The 16,814-nt window shown below is 36.9% G+C and overlaps 1 protein-coding gene across 2 annotated transcripts in view; it reads left to right on the forward strand.

The window, feature by feature from the left end:
• The window catches only part of LOC132543666 (F-box/LRR-repeat protein 7-like), a 29,341-nt gene extending 16,902 nt beyond the window's left edge, over nt 1-12,439 (forward strand). Inside the window, exons 1-3 of one of the 2 annotated variants that reach the window (XM_060207181.1) lie at nt 1,371-1,434; nt 6,776-7,717; nt 11,108-12,439. In XM_060207181.1, the coding sequence (XP_060063164.1) occupies nt 1,377-1,434; nt 6,776-7,717; nt 11,108-11,838 (1,731 nt within the window). In that variant the 5' untranslated portion in view covers nt 1,371-1,376 and the 3' untranslated portion in view covers nt 11,839-12,439. Of the gene's footprint in view, nt 1-1,370; nt 1,435-6,775; nt 7,718-11,107 lie in introns of those variants that run through there. The other variant, XM_060207180.1, reaches the window with a different exon arrangement.
• Nucleotides 12,440-16,814: the final 4,375 nt, after the last annotated feature.

Genomic DNA, 16,814 nt, shown 5'->3' on the forward strand with positions numbered 1-16,814 from the left:
CAGTCCGGTAAGACATTTTTTAAGATACTCGGTTTTACTTCTACCTTGGCTTTACTCAATTTCTATTCTGATTTCATCTCTTCTCTTCTAACATTTATACAGTGTGTACTTTTGTAGATATGTTAAATCTATGTAAAACTTCATTTTTGAGAGAAAACGTTTCTTAGTTGTGATAACTTGTGCCTATATTAAACAAATAAAACTAGTTCAAATCAAATATATCCAAATGATGACGTATGCGTTGAACGTGGTTTCAAGGTCATAACGTCTCAATTCAAGGTCATATGATAGGAGAATTTTTGAAGTTGGTAAAAAGTTTATGACAAATTTTGGATTTAGTTGTAAAATTGTGACGTAGGTTTTGTACATGGTTGCAAGGTCGAAGCTCGTTTCAGTCAGGGTCATATGATGACGTAAATTGATTGACATGTTAGCGAGAGTCACTTTATTGATATGAATTAACCTAAACGTTACGGAATACTTCGTTATTGTGTTAGATCTTGTCTGGGCCGAGGTACTGATACAACAGGAAATGTTATCAGTTTTAAACCGATATCTGTTGATAAGGATCATAGAAAAGAAATAATTAGAAAATTGATTCAGGACTAAATTTGTCACCAGATCAAAATTAATCGGTTTGACGATCGGTTAGCCGAAGGGCTTAGTTAACACTATCGCTCCATAAACGAGACCATCAAACATTGTCAGAAACAAAAGATATCCGGCCAGTTTTCAAGGCCCGTTAGTCTTGTCGAACAAGTGTTATCAACTGACAACAATATTACCTCTAACGGCGTGCTTTCTTTTATTTGGACAATTAAATCCAAGTATGAAAACAATTTTAAACACAGAAATATTTTCAAAGGGGAGTGCATTGTTGAAGTTTAATTCTCCAGTCAACTCGTGGCACGCACAAACTATTTCGGGTTATTATATATCTTTAGATTTGTAAAAGAAACAGCTTTAGACTTGGAGCCAAAATTCGTGTTGCTTTGAAAAGGGAAGGTATTTTTGGTTAATTCACCGGCGGAAGTTATTTAAAATAAAACCTAAAATGGCATTTGTTGTCAGGGCAGGTGAATGGACGATATCGATACACAGTCAGGTATTGACACTACTGATAAAAGCTACGTTCTAGGCTGTATTGTACAGGCGTTCTGACTGGTCCACATCGCTAAGGCCTGTGTGTCTCTATTTACCGCCTGTTTAAAAATAGAAACTTGTATTTGAATAGGATAGGTTCTGAAATATCGAGTAAGTTAATTGGAATGTAAGGACAACTGGGGTTACATTTGAACAGTACCCAGACGGACACTAGCACACTACCGGTACAGCACGAGCTACTAGTGTTGGACAATTGGCCACTGGTCAGCATTATGAAGGACATGGCGGAAATTCAACCGCTGTATATAGGAGATCTTATTCTTCAACATGGTAAGCGCAGCTTTTTTCTGTTTGAAGTTGTCTGTGTCCGAAGTTCCATCGGGAAAATTTTCCATTTTATGTTTGGGACAGTGATTGTTTCTAAAGCTATCACAGCCAATGTGAAATAACAGTTTTGTACTACGGAGTAGATAATCATGTCGCCAGTAAACTTTGAGAAGAAACAGAACTTCCTTATGTTTGAAAAAAATTGTTAAAAGTAAGATAGAAATAGAAGAAAAAAAATCCTTAAAACAAGAGTTACGTCACGTGGGTGATTGAGATGTACGGGAAACACTACATGTCTGTAACCTAGACTTGGTAACCTTTATCAATTAATATGATTAGTATCTAATTAATGAATTATTGGGTATAAAATAAAGAACTGACCGTCAGAGGCGTTATGCTCGTTGGTGATTGGAATGTAAGGAGAACAATCTAGTTTTGATACTGATGATTTTTATTGATTGATTTTCAAAGAGACCATGTAAGAACACTGACCGATGTAGCGTCAGTGTGGTGGGCGGGTTTGTAAACACAGTTTCCCTCTTGGATGTTTATCTTAACCTGACCACAAGTGGACTACAAAAACACCACAGAACGTGTTCACTATCTGACGTTAAACATCGTTGTTATCTATAATGAGATTCTGATAATACTTTCTAAAGAAATCCCTTAACAGACAATTTCACTACAAAAACAGCCGGAGCGATTGTTTGACAAATTTCCGTCCCGAAATTCCGACGAGTTTCTCAATTCAGTATCTCCAAACCTCTGTATTACATACACTTGTGATTGAAATGGATGTTGATTTTCTGTCTATGTCCTACAATATGTTCGTCATGGTGACAATATTTGTAATAGGGGCATTGTTTTGTAAATATAGATTAGGTTATTACGTTTCCGGTAGAACGGACATCATGTGGGCCAAACCTTTTATGTGTGGAAACAAAACGTCTATTATTACTGCGATTGAGAATGTGTGTGAGAGGGAGAGGGTCTTTTGTTGATTAAAATGTGTTGTTCATCGTCATGGTTTGAATAATTTGACTGAAATATTCCAGATGTGTCACATACTAAGTGTCATTAGTCAGTTTCTAAATATTGACATATTGTAATGCTAAAGTATTTTCATGAACTTGACTCTAAGTACCTCAAGTCGTGTCACTGACCATAATATTGATCTACCTGGTAGTAAATAATGGACTTCAATCGATACTCAAATATAACACGTAAATGGGAACTTCAGTCTAATGCCGCCAGTTTACAACATATTTCTACAGTAAGATTTTATCTCTGGTGCTGTTTTGTGGTCAGATCTTCTCCAGGTTTGACCGGTGTACTGTGATCTGATTGATATGAGGGTAATAAATCTACAATTATTGACTCCGTACCGTGGTCAGTTATTACTGGTGGTGATATATCACGTACTGTCAGAAGTGTCGTAGCCTCGTGTTGATCCGGAGGTTTATTAACTTAACGAATGTGGATATTAACCGACGTCCCGTTTATCTGTTTATTGTTACCCAGATATAATCGGCACGGAATTAACAAGTTGAATATCCATGAAAATCTGTCATGGTTATACAACATCGAATTATTGTGTCAGAGTCGCCAGCTCGTGTGAATTCGGCATGTCAATCTTATATCGCACATTGACTTGGTCAGGTTATGAACGATATTGAAATCGCGTGATTTTTATGAAATTATCAATTGAGAATAATTATTTTGGAAGTATCTATGAAAAAAATAATGCCTCAATGTACCTGTTACGACTTAGTCCGTGCTGTTACATATTCAAATGTTATTGCTTTTCGTAAACATGATATAAGACCAGTCATCTTTCACGAATATTGAGAAGACAATTCACTATTAACGTTGAAGGGCTATGTAGATATTTGACCAATGCAGATTGGCAGTAATGCTATTTTCATTACATTCATCGATGTGCTGCTCAAATTTGTGTCCAGTTCGTGTCCAATGTTGTGCTTCTAATGGTCACACCACCAAAGACTTGTCGAGTTGCGTGAGACGGACACGCCTGATCGGAGGTACAACACGTTCCTCGCTCAGCTCATTACGTGTCATTGCTTGTATGTGTAATGATATCTCTGTTAATTACAAGCAGTTGATTACAGACAACTCGACCTTACACACACAGCTAGTGTTACAATATCTGGCCTACAATCTTAAAAGGATAAACAAGAAAAACCTTTTTAATTTGACACTTAAATACATATAGCTAACGGTAATAATGACTCAAAATACATCGACCTTGCTCCGAACCACCCTACCGATTTAACAGGGTATTTGGATGCTTGAGCTGTTTCTCAATGTACAGCAATACAAAAATCGTATACTTTTAATAGATTGGCTACATGTCCCCCTTTTAATTAACGTTCTGGTTTCAAAGGGCTTGTCGTCAATATTTAATATTCTCAAACACAATATACGTTTGTCAAGGTCGACGCGGATTACATTATGACATACAAATAGAGTGTTCTAATGCCGGAAACGTTTGGGTTATAATTCCGGAAACGTTTGGGTTATAATTCCGGGATCGCTTGGGTTATAATTCCGGACACGCCTATTTTTTTTTGCAGCGATCATAAGTTTAGATGCTTTTGTCAGAGCACTGGTTTTAGTAATGTACCATCTTTTCGATACCAAATGATACACTGTGATTTAACGCTGTGATATAGCGCTGTCCACAAAACAGATTTTATGGTATACACAAGAATTTTTGAAGCGAAATATCTTTCGATGTTGTTGACAAAATACGGAAATAAATCTCGTTTTCTACTTTCATTATTATGGACGGGAATATGTTATGAAGTTTTAGCTTGTATCTACTATTTGATAAATATGTATTGTTACTGTATTCTACTATCCGTGTACACCCGAGGTTTGTAATCAATTCCGTCTCTCTGTCACCCGTCGTTCCGCCGGTCACTAGTCGCTGGTAAGTGTTGTCAGTCTGATATCGTTTGGTGATTGGCTGTATCTGTTTGTGACATACCTGTCTCTGTGTTTCAATGACCAGGCGACATCCGTGTTAGGAATGTCCTGTGGAGAGTTTTATCGAACGCAACACTATCGAGCTGCTAGGATCGTTAGAATTCTTTGGTCTAATATCTACTGTAACTTGTGGGTCACAAAAACGTTTTATTCTGCTACTACCGCAACTCCAAAGTGTTTACGGAATATCGGCCGAACTAGATAATATCATCCGTGAAGTACCATTGTTCGGATATGAAACCGTTTTCTGCTGTTTGGTATTGGAGAATTAAAAGAAAGAAAGAAAACCGATGTATTTTCATTCTACAATTTTAGTGTAATATAATGTGCAGTATACGTCACTGTTGTAAATGATATTTTCTATCGTACTGACTTTTTGAAAATCAATTTTCGTCCATTTAACATCACAAAAGGAAGTATCTGGAGAGTTGTAAGATTAGTTATACAGTATGTGATTGTAAGCTAACGGAACAAAACCAAATCACTTTTTATACGCATTTTCTAGCAATGTAGACTTAGCGATCTCATAGATTAATTCTTTAAAATACTACAACAAAAGATGTAAATTTACACCTAGAAATAAGTAAAAACTATATACAAAAGGTTATAAAACATACTTGTTCATGGTAGTCAATTTTCTGAGGTATATTTCACATAATGGTGCCAGTCTGATATTTAAACCAGTAAACGCAATCTTCCTGAAAGAAACATATTACTTTAATTACAGGTTCAAATCGCCGTATTTTGAAATTGAATTCTATGTTTGCGGTAAGGCGCTGAGGAGGCCGGTCTGTAGAATAAAACAATTTGTACCTTTTCTATATATAGGTATATCTCACCACAAGATTACTAGTTTACAGCTCATCGTCATTACCACTATTTAATAAACAGCTCTCAAGTCTGTCTGCACAAAGGACAGATTTTTTAAAAATAAAGTTTGACGTTGGCCGTCTGGTTCTTTTTCTGTTGACATTAGGTCTTAAATGTCATAGATGATACAGTTGTAACGCCATTCCTGTACACCACAGCTATAACTTTATCGAAATGTACAATCTTTGACTTTAACTGTTGTTGGTTTTCGTTTTCATTATATTTGTCTGTAACATAATATACATGGAGGTCGGGGCACGCACAATTGCAGATTGTGTGGTATTTACTGCTTAACTAGGTAAATAGTACGTTTCACATTAAATAGCTCGGTGAAATACTTATCAGATAAATAACTGGATGAAAACTCACTTTTATTTAATTCGTTTTACGGACAAAGTTTATCGCGATAACATTCGAGCAATTCAAGCAAATAAATTAATTTTCTCTCTCGCGTAAGACAGCGTTCTCTCTTGAGTGTTGCTGTGTTTCCGTGGTACAAACGACAACAGGTCCCGCGTGTCAGCGAAACAAATAACACTTATTTTAGCTAGCGGCATTTGGAAACATAGATTCAACGAGAAAAAAACTAAACGGATTCAACTCCTACAGGATATGCTTGTGTTGATTACTGTATGATTTGACGGAATTATATTTTTTATGTCTGACAAAATGATGATTTTTTTCAAACTGGATTATGGTGCTGTAATATCACATTAAATCGATATTCCCATGACTTGTGTGGATGAACAGTTCATAACAGGATGACCAGTAAATTCGATGGAGCCTCCTATTAAAGAGAACTTACGTTCATTGACAATAGAAAACACGTGTTATTGGATCTCTTCTACATTATCTTGCTACCGAACGGTCGTCGCCGCATTAATCACAAAGGGGCTCCTGGATTACTGAATAAAACAATTTTTATCCTTAAGAATAGATGTAAATGTAATTACGAGCACCGTTCGAAATAAATCCAATATTCCCTGAATTGGAAACGTCTGTGTTAGAGTTGCTGTTGATTTCGTGTCAAGTTTCACATTTTCTGTGTATAGCAGTGCCTGGTGCAGATAGGAAATCTTTTGTTAGAATTTTCATAGCATACTTAAAATGTGATAAAGCTGGGAGACTCCATGACACGTATAAACCTTAATGTTGATATGAGTACTTCTTTGTCCTGGACGTGACGCATTTCTGGTACATAAATAATCTGCACTTTGGGAAAATAAATATAGAGTGACCCCCCTTTACAATTCCGGCTTTGTGTGACATTCTTTTTTTCCCGTGTATATTTATGTTTAAAATTAATTCAAAACAATATATGATAACGTGTTTTAATGAGTCCGTGTTTAATCTGGTTACTGATGTATTGTGGATGTTTTCATTGTACTTTTTAAATTTTATAACAAAGAGAATCTTTGTACTTTGTTTTCCACACAATAATTTGTTTACTTTATTTTTTTTTCAGACAACAGCCAGAAGGCTGACTCTCTTCACGATTCCTCTTCAGGCTTTGCGTCCGATGTTCCCTCCTACAACTCCCATGGGTCTAGTATGACCACATTTAAGGGCGCTCCAGTCACACCCGTACATGACCGGAAGTCAAAAGAGCGAGAACGAGACAAGGAACGAGATCGAGACAGGGGAAATAAACCCCCACCGTGGCCTTCCAATACACCCCCATCTCATAGAAATCCAAACCATTACCATCCGCAAGATCTTAACATGCACTACAGAATGTCGACACCATCGCCGATGTCAAACCGCTCAGTATCATCAGTAAACACCCATTCCTCAGCATCTCACGTCTCGTCTCATCAATCATCGTCATCGCACGTGATGCAGCACACCCCCATACCACCAAAGATCAGCTACAAGAATCCTGCCTATGAATACCAGCTAGATAAACACATGGAGGAAATACAAACCAACATCAAACGAATCGAACTCCAGGAAAGTGATAAAATGACGTCAAAAGGAACGAGATACAGGACTCCAAGACTTTCCATGTTCGACTTGATTACCGATGAAGTTATTGTGAAAATATTTTCTAATTTGCCATCTGACCAACTTTGCAAAAGTTCGCGCGTGTGTACGCGATGGTACAACCTTGTATGGGACCCGTTACTATGGCGACACATTGTGATTAGGAATGGACGTATCAATGTAGATAAGGCATTGAAATACCTCACAAAGAGACTCAGTTTAAACACTCCTTCCGTTTGTGTTCTGGTGGAAAGCATCTCTGTAAACGGATGCGAAAGACTCTCGGATGCAGGACTTCACACGATCGCCAAGAGGTGTTCCGAATTGCGCAGGCTTGAACTGCAAGGTTGTTCCAATATTTCGAACGAGGCGCTCTTCGAAGTGACGTCATATTGTGTCAACCTAGAACATCTTGATGTGACAGGTAAGCTCCTCTGTACATCAGACTTTCATTTCAGGCAGTGATAGAAACGCTTTGTCTGCATGCAGTATACTCTAGAAAGAAAGCTTAAAATTCGAGCGTTAAGCAAGAACGAATCTTTTCCTGAATCCAGGATATTCGATAAACGTATTACAATTGCTTATATTTGTTTTGGTGCATCACACAGATTTCTTTCAGCCTGATAAATCAATATTGAATATCAACTTTCACATAACGAGTCTTTTGCGTATGACGTCATGTCATGATTGTTGTACTTAACGTGTCGTTTACCTGAGGCAATAATAGGACTAAAAAGAACTTTTTACTCTCTGTGATGGAGATCGAGTTGTATCGCTCCGCGGTTTAAAAAATGACAAAAGGCTGTCTCGAGAGCTAACCGTTATAAATATTATTTTGGTTTCTCTGCCTTCGTCACTCAGGGGTAATTGATTATGTTTCTCCTATACTCTCCTCGATCGTTAATAAATACAAATTGCTGTAGTGAACTGAAAACACGAAATATGTCAATATGTCGGTAGGCTAGCCCAAACAAAAAGAGGCCTTAGCTATATGATATACTAGTTGGTAATCTAAGTAATTATAGTCGGAAAGTTGGAGAGATTTGCCGAGTTAATTAAGGACCCTATAAATGAGATTTAAATTACAAATCGGCCGATGTCTCGACCTTTTGTCTAGTGTTGTAACCAATAGTACGCACCATAACCCGTGGTAACAAACTTAGGTCACTTGTATATCAAAGAGAGATAATCTATTTACGTCCAAAGTTTCCTTGTAGGTCTCTTTCTAAAGGATATATAATTGTATTAAAAACGTAATGGCGGGCTAGTTATGATAAGCGCTAACGACAGGTATTTTAGGGAGATAATAGTGGTATTTTAGATTTGAAAGAAGCAGACGACATGTTTTCCCGCGAATGTTTGTTTATCGTCTCAAATACAAATAGAGCCTGTAGAATGTAAACAGTGTGTTGTAGACACAAAACTGAAGGTTGAGTAAGACATTCTATATGTAACAATGGCTTTGTGTACTTGTCGGAGAAGGTGGGGTCGGCTTTTCAAAGACCGTTAATGTCTGATTCCTGGGTTTATTTTGACTTTGTAGTAACCTAAGTCTTGACTAGCCGAAACTCGAAAACAGAATGCAAATTTTCAAGAAATTGTCGATTTTGAATAATCAATTCTTCCATGTTGGAGGAGAAAATTCTCTAGGTAACGCAACTTTTATGTTATAAAGTGGAGATTGATGACGAATATTACAGAAAGATTCGCTACATGATACAAGGCGGACCGGAAGTTTTCTATGGTGATATAAATGTATTGTATATCTTCATACGTTGGTAATTTACTTTTAGTTCGCTTTACCTCAGAAGATAACAAATCTTTCTTTAACTGTATACAACCTTATCTGTTTTTGCGGACCAGTGTACGCGACAAAACATCCGCCATTATAGGAATTTATAATTACACACACGGGGCTATTTCGAACGCGCCTATTGCTACACGACACGTATAGGTATCGAACGCACCTACAAAACACGAGTATAATCAAATCCAACCGACACTTACACACCACATAAAGAAAATATATAATTGCTACAGATTTTTTTTGTCAGTTGTCAGGACTGCTAAGGACGGTCGCCATTATTGTAGAAATTCTAAAGCAATCATTTCAGAAAGCTTATCATCAGTTGTCAAACCCACCACTTAAGATATCAAAATACCAAACGTTATTTAAAACAAAATTGTTATAAATTTCGCCAAATCTATTCTGGTAAAATTCCATATCTCAAACTTAAACTGATTATGTCAACACTTTCTTTTCTTCATATTACAGGATTTTTTTTAAATATGGGAACTGTGTCATTGTTCCTTATAAATGTAATCTTATATGGACAAGCCAGCAATCTCCTTGAATGACAGTCTGTCAATGTTGATTTAAATGTCTAAAAGAGATATACTTTGAGAATGGTAAAAATGTTTGTTAAAAAAAAGCTGCACGCTGATTTTCATTGTTTAATGTACGTTTATATATCTACTCAATATTATCAAATTCTTAATCTCTAGAAACTTTGGGTTACTGCATATCGGTAATCGATAAATTCCGTGTATGTGCAGATTTTACAATCGATACCACACTTTCCAAGGCCGACAGTATTAGAACACACACACACACACACACACACACACACACACACACACACACACACACACACACACACACACACACACGAACGAACGAACGAACGAAAGAGTATTTCTACTCGGCAATAATCGTATTTTCTTGGTATTAAAACACGGACATATAGTCACACACGGGAGCTAACTCTGATACAACAGTGACGCGCATGCGTATGGAGTAATTGAGATGTTCTAACATGACTTGCTGATTATGTTTTTTAAAGATTTCTTTTCTCCTGTTTCCGCATAATGCTACATTTTGTGAAACATTGCTCGTAAGTGACTCGCTGTAATGCATGTTAAGTATAGTAAATCAATCGGACAGCTGAAATTAACACGTTACCTGTCAGTCTGTTCATATTGACATGCAAATCAGACAAATCCCACACAAACGGCACGTATAAAGTTATAACAGGGATCCTATTATTCATTGATGTTATTCCACACTCGTACAAACCCTAAACCCCATAAGACGAAAACAAATTGCTGAGTAACATTTACGACGATCTGTTTTTGATTCGGTTTAAGGTAAATGAATATCTAAAGAATTCAAAGTGCAGGAACTTGCCAGAACATAAATGAAACATGACGAGATACAATGCTACAACCTCTTGATCTTTTACTCAGCATGCTCGCGTGGTTCTTCTTTTCCTATGAATATAATTGATCTTAGTCATTCAGACGCTTCCACGTACAGGAGTTCTATTTGATCAAAGAATAGATCCATTTATGCATGGATCGCATCATGTGTAAAGAAATGTATTTAAATACATAAATTCTTGACACTTTTTTTTTATTTAAATGCACATTTATCATGTTGGAGTCACACGTTTTGTGTAGCTGCATATGGTCGAACGAGAATTCAAATACAGACTGTTGAATAATCTTTTTAGATGTCGGGATTACTTAGACTCTCAATACGATGTTATCAATACCCTGTATATTTTAATATCACTTACACGGAGCTGTGTCATGGATCAAAGTTCAAAATTATGACATTGTATTTTAAAACTTCGTTTCTCAATTCGTGAATAAACCCGATATATAAAAAACGGTACGACGAATTTAATCTCGAATGTAATAAACATACAAAATGTAAACAAAAGTAAATAGCACTATTTACCCCAGATTGTAGGTATTTGCCTCACAGACAACCTAAATATCACTAATATTACACTGTTTTAATATTTTACAGGATGTCCCTGTGTCACAAGTATTAGCCTAACGGATCAAATGCTCAGGCAAGCTTCTGCGCATCATCTCCGTCAAATCCACCTCCGATTTCTCGACATGACCGATTGTTACGCTCTGGACGACGAGGGACTCCGAACAGTTGCTCTTCATTGTTCACATCTACAGTTCCTGTATTTGCGCCGATGTGTTCGAATCGGAGATAACGGACTTCAGTTTATTTCTCACTACTGCACGGGAATTCGCGAGCTCAGCATCAGTGACTGCCGCAAGGTAACAGATTTTGGATTATGTGAACTCGCCAAGCTGGACGATTTACGATATTTGAGTGTCGCAAAGTGTGACAAAGTGTCAGACGTCGGTATAATTCACTTGACAAAGCACTGCCGGAAGTTACGTTATTTGAACATGCGCGGTTGTGAAGCAGTATCAGACGACGCTATGGACGTTCTTGCCAGAAACTGTTTTCGGATTAAGTCCCTTGATATTGGAAAATGTGACGTCACAGACGAAGGTTTGCTAGTACTTGCTCAAAACTGTAGTCAGTTAAAGAAATTAAGTTTAAAATCCTGTGACGCCATCACGGACAATGGTGTGAAGGCGATAGCAAAGCAATGTCGAAACTTACAACAATTAAACATACAAGACTGTCACGTGACCGTAGATGCTTATAGAGCGGTCAAGCGATATTGTAAACGATGTTTCATTGAACATACAAATCCGGGTTTTTACTGATATTAGAAAGTTTTACAACAATTCTGATGGTATTTAGCATCCGTAGCCAGGATGAATAACTAGGGTCTATAGGGAGGGTTAGGTCTCGTATAAATGGAGGTCTGGTCTTGGTGAGGACATTTGTCACACTATTTAAAACGAGGCTCTACCAGGCGTTTGGATTAATGAAATTGCAATCCCAGCGTGTTAACTTCAATATTCGATATACCAAAATTATACTATAGTAGACCTATATCGCTGCTAGACTTCAGTATTCGTTATCGTTATTCATATTCGTTTGTGATCGACCCTCACGTGCTCTAGTTTTTAATTCAACGACTACAAAGTGAATCGTAAGAGATGTCTGTATTTGACCGCTGAAATAGACATGGAGCGATATTCCACCAACATAAGGACTATGATCCTGACCTAAAAGACTGGGCTTGTGTGCAGTAACGAAATGGCGAACCCGTTTTTGTATTCAATATATTCTTTGTGCCAAATTCTACTAGATCTGTATATTACGATGTCAGTATTTTTATATAAGTGTTAGCAACTATGCAGATGTTTATAATATATAGATTTGTATTGATGTATATTTTCCTGATCTATTTGTATTTATTTCCGTACTCGGTGGAACGACTGAAGTCCTGTTTACAATGCTTTGGATACGGGCCACATTATTATTGATATATAAGCGATATCTTGTGGTGTCGCATCGTAATTATCTGTCATAAATGATTGGTTTTGATAAATATGAAAATTCGAGTGCTGCCATAGTGGGCATCCATATTTATTCTATATCGATATTCGGATCAAAGTGAAATATAAAACAAACTATTTCACAAATGAACAAATTGCAGAAAGGGAACATATACCCTTAAGGAATTGGGTAACTGTTTCGCACAGAAATTATCGGAATGTTTGGATCATACATTATGCACGATACTTTGTCAATCATAGGTTTGGACATCCAAATCGCGTTTGTTGTAGTCATTTCCTGACCAATAAGCTTGGATATGTTTGGCTTGGTTACAAGTTTGCAATATTCAACAAATCTACAGCAATGAATATTCGGAATACTGAAAATTGTTATCCAATTTTGGCTATGATTTTGACAAATATCAATAACCACGTTATATCGCTAACCAGGATAGATAATATTTTGATCTGCAGAGATTTTATACTTGACGTTTCAGCAGTTGGGATACCTTGTTATCCGGATTAATGAATCAGTGTAATCACGACTATACGGATTAACTTATCAAATTTGTGTCCGATAGAGATTTGTTTATTGTAATGAGTATTCTACCGAGCTCTGTTTTATGGTAAACGGTTCAGCGTCTTGCTTCATGTAACTTTTATTTGTTGCAACAACCAGCTTGAACCATCATGTACTAAAAATATCCGGTCATATTTAATTCTGTAACTGGAAATGAAAGTGTTTCCTTGTTCCCATTGTTCTCGATAAGAAACAGCTCAATTCAGATCTACGTTATATTTAGCTCTTAATAGAGTGCTATTCTACGCCCGAAAATTGTGATATTTGTTACATGCAATAAAACATCAACAGAATTCCTGTCGTTTGTTTTCAATATTATAACGAAGTTATGAAGATAATGAGACGAGTCATTGCCAACACGTCAGAGGACCAGGGTACCTTGCATTTTGACACCTGAGGTAAGTGATTCTTTGGAATGACATTAAGTCCATATTTGGAAATAAACCAACCATGTTTGTTAGTTTCATTTAAAAGCATTCAAAAGACGGACAAGTATAAGAGAATATGTAATCACAGAAGAAAATTCAAAACATACAAGCAAATGAAGAAACGTGTTTTGATATCGACTACTGTTGTTGAACAAGCGGTGGAAATCTGTTTATATCAAGATGTTTTAAGTATTGTGAAAGTCCCAAGTTTATAATTATGCCTGGTATCAGAAATTAGCATTACTAAAATCATTTTTAAAATCACATCCTTTTAAGGAAAAGAACGATATCGCCTAAACAATTGGCATATGTTGAAGTGTTTTGTAAAAGTGGCCAGTTTTGAGGATCCTTCCAGTTTTTAACCCAGTCTTGGACATAAGCCGGAGATAATGAAGCTTGAAAAGCCTCAAATATTTCTTCAAAACGATGAACGTCTAAATATTTACATATATTATCCTCCTTTCTGCACATTTTCCGCTTAATCTTAACATGGATAACATGACCACTATATAAAATTTCGATCGCAAGTTTCACCGTTTAAAGAGACAAAACTGGATATTGAATGTTTACAACTATAACACACGAGGTTGTTGTTAAAATTTATTATGCATCAATGTACCAAGAAATAAAGCGCAAACGGTCAAATTCAATAAAGTTGTTCTACAAACATTTCACAATCTGGAAGTCAGGGATGCCGACTCCCTATTCATAGAATCTGTGACTGCGGAGTGTTGTTCTAGTGGGACCAAATTCCTATTTCCGGTGAACGGTGTATGATCTGGTTGGACCAAATTCCTATTTTTGGTGAACGGTGTATGATCTGGTGGGACTAAATTCCTATTTCCGGTGAGCAGTGTATGATCTGGTTGGACCAAATTCCTATTTCCTATTTCCGGTGAGCAGTGTATGATCTGGTTGGACCAAATTCCTATTTCCGGTGAACGGTGTATGATCTAGTGGGACCAAATTCCTATTTCCGGTGAGCAGTGTATGATCTGGTGGGACCAAATTCCTATTTCCGGTAAACGGCGTATGATCTGGTTCGACCAAATTCCTATTTCCGGTGAAAGCTGTATGGCTGCGAAGTGTTGATGAAGTTCTCCTTCTCCTGAACCATGTCGGCAATGACGGTATCAATTGCGCCGTGATCGTCAGTAGATGTACAGAATGTCGGCATCATGGACAGGATCCTACATATATTTTTTATATGAAAATAAACCTTGAAAATGAGGGAAATAACATACCATTAAAGTATTTTAGGGCGTCACTTAAAATGAATTTTCCAACAACAGAACTTGGCTTCTGATAATGAATCTCGACGTCTCAGAATAAAAATGATCCTGTGGTCACTGTTTTCCGCCCTGATAATCTCGAACTGGACAAGACTTTGGAGGGAAGTCCTTGGTGTGATCAAGCTAAGGTATTGAGGTTCACATGCTTTTTCAGTTTACCGGCATTGCTCTGTAGGTACTTCACAATTTCTTGTATACTTACCCCTGGATCTACGGAAAATGAAAAAAAAAAAAAGAAAAGAAAGGAAAACATGGCCAAACAAAATCTGATATTGGCAAGAAGAAATTATCCAATGTGTACAACAATTTATCTAAATACTAAAAAACTGAAAATTTATAACTTAATCTAAAGATACAAGGAAAATCCGTTCCGTTGGTAGATCATGTTACACTGAGCTTACCAAGACCGGGGTTTCCAGTTGGAGGGAAGAGGGAAGACGGGTTACCAAACATTCTGTTGAACAGAACCATCGTCAGATGTCACCGTGGCCACGCTGGAAAAGAAATCAAGAATCATGACTACATAACAGAAGTAATATTCAAGTATCAGCTCTCCTTGATGAGACAATCTGACCAGTGTTGCCAAAAGTCGATAGGGGCGTGGCCTGTTGGGTTAGGTCCTGGTCCTTCAGGGCCGTTTGTGGGGAACACTGTCGGTACGGATGAAGATCAGGTCTGGGATGGTGTGGTGCCGGTTGTTTCTTCGCAAATCTTTGCCCTGCAATCTCTCGGGAGATTCTTTGGCTTTCCAGTCCTGAATTTCGTATAAATTTAAGGTGGCTAGAGTTACCTCCCTTGTAATATAGTAAACATTACAAATAATATTTCCATTAGGAGTAGAAGTAATTTCTAATTGTAATAACGAAAATTAATAATTGCTTGTTAATCCTCCTAAATCTGGCTATCAGACATTTATAAAGAGAATGTCTCGTTTTAAATACATGTGCGACAATTTTTACTGAGCTCGATTAAGGCGTTTTTAAGAAGTTCGACGTCAATATCAAGGCGACATTTCCTGTGAAAAGATTTTCGAAATCAAAGTTTTTCTTATAGATAACGTTCGTATGTGTGATAATACATATTGCGAAGGGACAGAACTCACTAAATGGACTTACATTGAAGAGAAGAACGAGCAGACGGCTTATCAAACACGCGAAATACAATGTTATCAATTTGAATTATTCAAACACTGCTGACAAATATTAGAGCAGATATTCAGATAGTAAATACTTCATAATTGGTCTTATTTACATGTAGAAATGAAATCAGCTGTAAAATTTTGGTCATAAAATTTTCGTCCTAGTATCAACTGAACCTAACAATATATATCGGGTTAAAATACATCTTTGGAATTTTGGGATTCGATAAGGAGAAAAAAATCGCATGACAAAAATTTGTGTAACAGACCACTAAAATCATTATCAAAGGTTCATTAAATTTCGTCAAATGACAACGGACAGTACGAGGCGTTTTAATTTTTCATACCCATCATGTTAAGAGGCTAATTGGCCCTGAATCTGAAAAGCAGTGCTGGTCATACCTGAAATTCCTGATGCTGACTGAAATTACTGTTTGGCAGGCCTGCAACATTTCTATGGAATATTCCATTTCTTTATATTCGTAAACAGACTACTGGTAGAAGGGAAGCAACTCTCACAGACTGTAAAGGTTCATTGTAAGGTTGAAAAATAATGGTGATTTAGTAAGTCAATATCCATTTTAGGTCAGAGTTCGACGCAGGCGAATCAAATAAACTTTAGATCCACAATGTTTATAAACGAATCAGAAAACCAGGAACCAAGAAGCAGAGTTATGTGGGGTTCCATATTATCACTAAACGGACATCGCAAATGTATGTCTACATGTGCAGGACACCCGACTCTAGCTAAAACTATTTTAGTCTCCGGTCAGACAACAAAAGTATGTCATACAGACGGCAGATTTAACTATAGTCGGCAGATGGATACTGAAGGCCTTTTATAATGATAAACATCT

The sequence above is a fragment of the Ylistrum balloti genome, unplaced genomic scaffold (genome assembly GCF_031769215.1).
Source record: "Ylistrum balloti isolate Yb309-2 unplaced genomic scaffold, AGI_CSIRO_Ybal_v1 Utg369762, whole genome shotgun sequence".
NCBI lineage: Eukaryota > Metazoa > Mollusca > Bivalvia > Pectinida > Pectinidae > Ylistrum > Ylistrum balloti.